Raw genomic sequence first — 5,732 nt, forward strand, 5'->3', positions numbered from 1 at the left:
CAAGTTATATGTTCGCTGAGTTAGACTTCGATGCTGAGGCAGATAATTCCTCCTCCGCACCGGGAGGTGTTTCTGAGTGTGCTTGTTCTTCGATTCAAGATAGTGGCAGTTCTTCTGCCCTAACGCCTAATGACGACGCTCTCGTGGTGCAGTTACATCGCCCAGGGAGCGAAGGTTTCTCCTGTGTGGCGGGGCCTGCTGACGGTGCCACAAGAATGTATGATGAAAAACTTATTAACGGAGATTCGTGGGTCAGTGATGAATGCCACTGTGTCTACTGTGAAGTGTTGAAGGCGTCATCGAGTCTTTCAAAGTTGCAGGGGCGGTTTAAAAGGGATTTGAGGCCGACAGGGGACAGGGTTGGGGGTAGGAAAACTGTTGTTTTGCTACTTGACCTAGACAACTACGGTTTCAATCAATTCAAAAGCGTCCCACCGCGGAGAAGTGAAGGCAGTAACATCAATGTACTGGATCACTTATTTGTGTGGAGTTTCTTTAGCTCATGCTTCGCACGTTATCATGGAGTGTTGCCCGATGCACATGTCGTTTGCCAACGCAACAGCGGGTCCGAGGCTGATGCCAGACATAGCGATGTGAATAACTTGAATTGGGGCCAAGGAAAGAAAAGTGTGTGGAAGCACCTCGCGGACGAGGGGCGTTTGCACTTTACACCATGTGGTGGTCAACAGCAGGCAGCTGACGGTGTCATTATGCAAATTGCGTACGCAATGGTTCATATGCCTTTGATTGTTGTGAGCGGTGACCAAGGACTTCTTCGTGCCATTAGCGAGAGGAGGCGAGTAGCAGGGAGGAAAACTTCCCGTGACATTATGGAAAACGAACTAACCTCCCAGTTGGAAGTAATCAATGTTTGTAAACACAATAAGAAATTCTTTCCGGTATGGCGGGATTTGGAGACGGCGGTGAGACGCATCATTCATCATAAGTGATATGCATTTTGGACTCGTACACCACTCTTTCCCGATGTGGGTTTGAGGGTATGTTGCGCACGACGGGAACCGCGTATCACTGCGCTAGGTGAAAACGGTGACATTGTATGAGGTTGTATTGAGAATTTTTTTTTGTTGTTGTGTCGCGATTTTCACTGTATTTAACATGAACCGCTCTGACATGGGTACTCAAATCGGCTGTTGTCAGTTCCAAGTAACGTTAAACCGTTCACACTAGCTTTGTCACTTGTCTCTATAGGCTTTCCATATACTTTTATACCGGTACTGTATTTTGTTTACCTTCCTCTTTGTACATATTAGTGGACTCATTGTGAATGCCCTCAGAATCTTTGGCCGATGTCGACTGCAAAATTAACGAGATGCGTGATCGTTTAATGAACATAAGCCAGTGCCTTCAGCGTGATGAAGAATTTGATGCTGGGTTTGTGCCCGGCAGATCACCTGAAGTTTATCAACAGGATGAAAGGAATAGCATCGTTTCACACGCAGCTGATGAGGAACTCCCCCGTAAACGCCAGACTTCGATTTCATCAAGTGCGGAGCGCATCTTTACGAAGGAAGAGAAACTATCAGTGCTCCGTGAAGAAGCGGGTGATGGTAACATAAAGACACTTAACACTTCACGAAGGAAAGGGAGCACCACAGCACTCGTGGAGGAGGTAGAAATGTGTGACTCGGGCATAAAGGAGCAAGAGAGCATCAAAACAACGTATCAACTTGGAGCACCGTACACAAAAAATAATAACATTAATGGGGGTCCCCCACAAGCGGGAGTTTTACAAGCGGAAAGGCAGGTGCACGTGTCGTCGTCTCAACCCTTAACTCATCTGGTAGGTGGCTCTTTTGACCCCCTCCAGGCAATGGAGATCCGTCTCCGTGAGAAGCTGCGCAAAAAGGTATCAAGCAGTAATCACCCTTCAGATACTGTGGGATCCGTCAACAACCTACCAGTGGAGCAACGAAATATCTCAAACAGTGCTGCAGAGAACAGCCCGCTGCATGAGCCATGGACTGCCACAGCAGAAACACCTAGTAACAAAACGCAAGGGCCAGTCAGGGAAAGTTCTGAGAAACAATACAAACAGTATGTGGACAAGGGTTGTGGTTCGTGTGCGTTAGACACAGAGTGTCTGTGCGCTGGGGAAGATAAACGCCCTACAGTCCGCAGCAGTTCCGTTGTTACTGAAGTTTCTCGGCCTCTGGTTTCGCGTGGGTCATGCCAACACCGAGTACAAGGCACAAACTTCATGCGCCCCATTTTCGCCCGCGCACCGCACTCTCCAGGTTCTCCTCGCGTTACCGAAAAGAGTGTTTCGTGTAAAAACACGATTAGGGGAAACTCAGGACCTCGAGGAAGGACCCCATCACAAGTCGGTGGCGACCCCGTCCGTCCTGTTTTGCCGCGCAAAACGGCTCCGCAGAGAACCGTCCTGGACATTTTAACGGGAGCAGAGCTCTTTGCCCTTCTCAGACTCCGCGGCGTCATTGTTTCTCGTGGTGATACAGGGGAGTACCTACTACCAGAGGCCCGATGTCATTCTGTGTATTTATCACCCGAAGAACACCGCCAACTCTTGGACCTGCGCACTAAACTTAGAGCACAGTGTAGTCGGAACCCGGTGGAACCCAGAATCCGGGGTTCACCCATGCAGCAACGGGCCGAGTCGGGGCCTACACGAAGAACTGGTCAGATGCATAGAACTTCGGAACTGCAGTGCAATCTGCGTCAGCGATAGATTTATAGAATAAACGGCGGAAAACAAGCTGTAGGCTCAACTCAATATTTCTTGTTTAGACGTTTGTCTCCATTCCCACACGCCCCACATCTGTCACCTATATGCAGTTATCATAATGAAGAAATATGCTGACTTTTAGATTTTCTAAATTGTTGTTTAATCTTTTTATTGTTTTGGTACATGTTGGTCAGTTATAAATTTTATTTATTCGTTCGTACACCTGTTTTACCTTCACTACCCGAGGGGAGTAAGTGCATATGACCCCAACGGCATGTATTTCCTGTTTGTTTGTGTGTACTGTAGTTGTTAAGGGGGACTGCACACCGTCACTGCCGCAGGCTTAGGCCACCACACAACTTACTGCTCTTTTCTTTTTTTTCTTTCATTGCATGTTACCTCTAATGTCGTGAACCTCCACTGTCCGCGTTGGTCGCTTGGTTAATGCTCGAGCCACGTCATGCTCCTCAACTCCACCAGGACTCTATTGCTAACGTATGGAAGACTGCTTTTTGCACCGGGGCGAGAAGGACGGCAATCCCGCCTTGCGAAAGGTGTTTCTGCTTGGACCGTTGCTGCAGAAGGTGAAAAAGGGGGGCAGCTTTCCCCTGCACCGGAGAGTACTTCCTGTTGTGGGGCTGCAGAAGTCAACGAAATCAAGGAAAGAGACACGAAGACCTGTCGGCAGGCGTCTAGCGCTGGCCACAACGACCTGGGGCTTCAGGAAAAGGAAAAATCAAGCGGTGATGAGTCAGCTTTTTCGTCACTCGGTCTCAATGAGGAGAAGCGGAGGGCTCTCACACTTGTCCTTGATGGAGCTCCGCTTTTCATTGGTGGTGGTGCTGGTGTCGGTAAGTCATATATGATCCAGAGTATTGTGACAGCGTTAAGGGCGAAGGACCTTGACGTTGTCGTAACGGCATCTACCGGAATAGCTGCACTCAACATTGGGGGAAGCACTTTTCACAGCACATTTGGAGTACGAGTTACCTCCGTTGGTAACAGTGAGACAAACGAATCATGTGCCGTCTCGATCCTTCGCTACAGCAAGAGTCTTCTTGCCAAAGTGGACGTTATTGTTGTGGATGAAGTATCGCTTTTACACGCTAGACATTTGGAGGGGCTGGATATTGCCGCCCGCGGGGCACCTGGAAGGATACCTCACCTTCCATTTGGTGGCATTCAAGTTATATTATGCGGAGACTTCATGCAACTAATGCATAGCACTGAGAATTGTACTTCTCAAGATGGCGGTGGTGATGCAGGCAACAAAATTGGTTACCGAGGGGACGAAACCACCGAGAATACAGCAGGACAAAATAGAAGCGACGCAAGTTCTACAGCTGCTGTCACAGACCAGGGACATATTATGTCGGCGGTGAAAAATATTTGTGTAGGTGAGCGTCAGCGGACAAGCAGTGGTCTAATCTTCGAGAGCCCTCTCTTCTTAACCTGTTTGCTTCACCTTCAACTTTGCGAAGTTAAGCGGCATGGTGACACCGCATTTCTGAATGACCTCAACAAGCTCCGTCAAGGTGTTCTCACTCGTCGCATGATGCGGTCTGCGTTGGTTAATCCGGAAGATCCTAACGCCATCCAACTCTATCCCACCCGCCGATCTGTGGCGGCGTTTAATGAAAGTAAAATGCTTGAACTTGACGGGGAGGAACATCTATTTCGGAGTATAGTTGAGTCAGCCGGTCTTTCCGGCCCCAAAGGTCATGCATCGCCGAACAGTCGAGGAGCAAACGACGTCGACGGTTGTAATGATGTGGTGGTGTTGCACTTCCTAGAGAAGATGAGGTCCTCCCGAAGATGGCAACGGGAAGTGAAGAAGTTTGTGGGACAGATATGCACGCGGTGTGGCATTTCCGGTATAGCCACTTCTGTAGTAGCACCTCCTTATAGTTCAAGACAACCCTATCTGAAAGTCTACGTACACTTTTGTGTGAGTAAGCAGTACGATTGTCTCTATCCAGTGGCTAAAATGAAAGCAGAATGGGAGCGTAGTTATTACGGTACCACGCCCGAAAGTAAATCCGCTCGAAGGTTTTTTGGTAGGGTGCTGTTTGAAGTGAAACATAAGAACTCCCTCAGTACTTTTCTGCGCGCCTCCCTGAAGCAGGCATACTCGAAGGTGATAGAGAGTGATAATGTACTCCAAAGCAAGAGACTAAAGGTCGGTTGTAGGGTAATACTACTGCGAAACTTAAGCAATGAGTACGTTAACGGCTCTACCGGTACCGTCATCGGCTTTCAACCTGTAAATAAATCTCGGCATTTATTTCCCAAAGGTATCAGAACCCAACTTTCGCGGAAAGTGTACGCCTCTCTTTCACGGAGACCAGTGGTTAGTAGTGACAGTTCGGCCGGGTCATCAGAAAATTCATACGGCGGCAATGGGAAGGAACAGGCGCTTGACGTTGTCAACTATGACGACGTTATTGTTCCCATTGTGCGGATGGACGCTGACGGAAAGGATGTGGCTATACCTTGGTTATCCCTTCCGCTACCGGATCTGCAAGACCGAGTGTTTTGTACTGCACGTGTCGTCACAATGCCCCTCGTACCTGCCTATGCATTTACTGTACACAAGACGCAAGGACTCACTCTGGATCATTCTATACTGCTAGACTGCAAGGGGTTCTTTCCCTGTAACCATATCATTTATGTTGCTGCGAGTCGCGTGAAGAAGTTCTCTCAATTGCGCATGATAAATGTCTCCCCCCGTATGGTAACTGTTCATCCCGGGGCACTGCATTTCTCCTCGTCACTTCCCAACGTTGCGGAGGCTGAGACAAAGTGGAAGAAGTGGAAAGAATTACAACGCATGGTTAATAATGGCAAAGCCCTTTCGGCGTCTAACCCATCCGTCTTGGAGCTTGCACTGTACTGTGCGACGTGGAAACACCACAAGTGAGATATCGTTTTTCGTGCCCCTCCCTTCCATTCATCCTCTGTGTTTGTTTTTAGTTGTGATTCTCTTCTTGTTATTTTTTTGAATATATATATATATATATATATATAT

At 48.3% G+C, this 5,732-nt stretch overlaps 3 protein-coding genes across 3 annotated transcripts; all 3 read left to right on the forward strand.

The window, feature by feature from the left end:
- Positions 1 to 8: 8 nt before the first annotated feature.
- Positions 9 to 950, forward strand: TEOVI_000858600 (uncharacterized protein; the record flags this gene model as incomplete). The annotated part of the gene is made up of 1 exon (XM_067222962.1): positions 9 to 950. One exon carries the CDS (start codon positions 9 to 11, stop codon positions 948 to 950), a length of 942 nt encoding a protein of 313 aa, XP_067079063.1.
- A 335-nt stretch (positions 951 to 1,285) lies between these two features.
- Positions 1,286 to 2,707, forward strand: TEOVI_000858700 (uncharacterized protein; the record flags this gene model as incomplete). Its single annotated transcript, XM_067222963.1, has 1 exon — positions 1,286 to 2,707. The coding sequence occupies one exon, from the start codon at positions 1,286 to 1,288 to the stop codon at positions 2,705 to 2,707; it is 1,422 nt and encodes a 473-aa protein (XP_067079064.1).
- A 457-nt stretch (positions 2,708 to 3,164) lies between these two features.
- On the forward strand, positions 3,165 to 5,624 carry TEOVI_000858800 (DNA repair and recombination helicase protein PIF4; the record flags this gene model as incomplete). Its single annotated transcript, XM_067222964.1, has 1 exon — positions 3,165 to 5,624. The coding sequence occupies one exon, from the start codon at positions 3,165 to 3,167 to the stop codon at positions 5,622 to 5,624; it is 2,460 nt and encodes an 819-aa protein (XP_067079065.1).
- Positions 5,625 to 5,732: the final 108 nt, after the last annotated feature.

Source organism: Trypanosoma equiperdum (assembly GCF_001457755.1).
Source record: "Trypanosoma equiperdum strain OVI genome assembly, contig: ctg_1725, whole genome shotgun sequence".
Classification (NCBI taxonomy): Eukaryota; Euglenozoa; class Kinetoplastea; order Trypanosomatida; family Trypanosomatidae; genus Trypanosoma; species Trypanosoma equiperdum.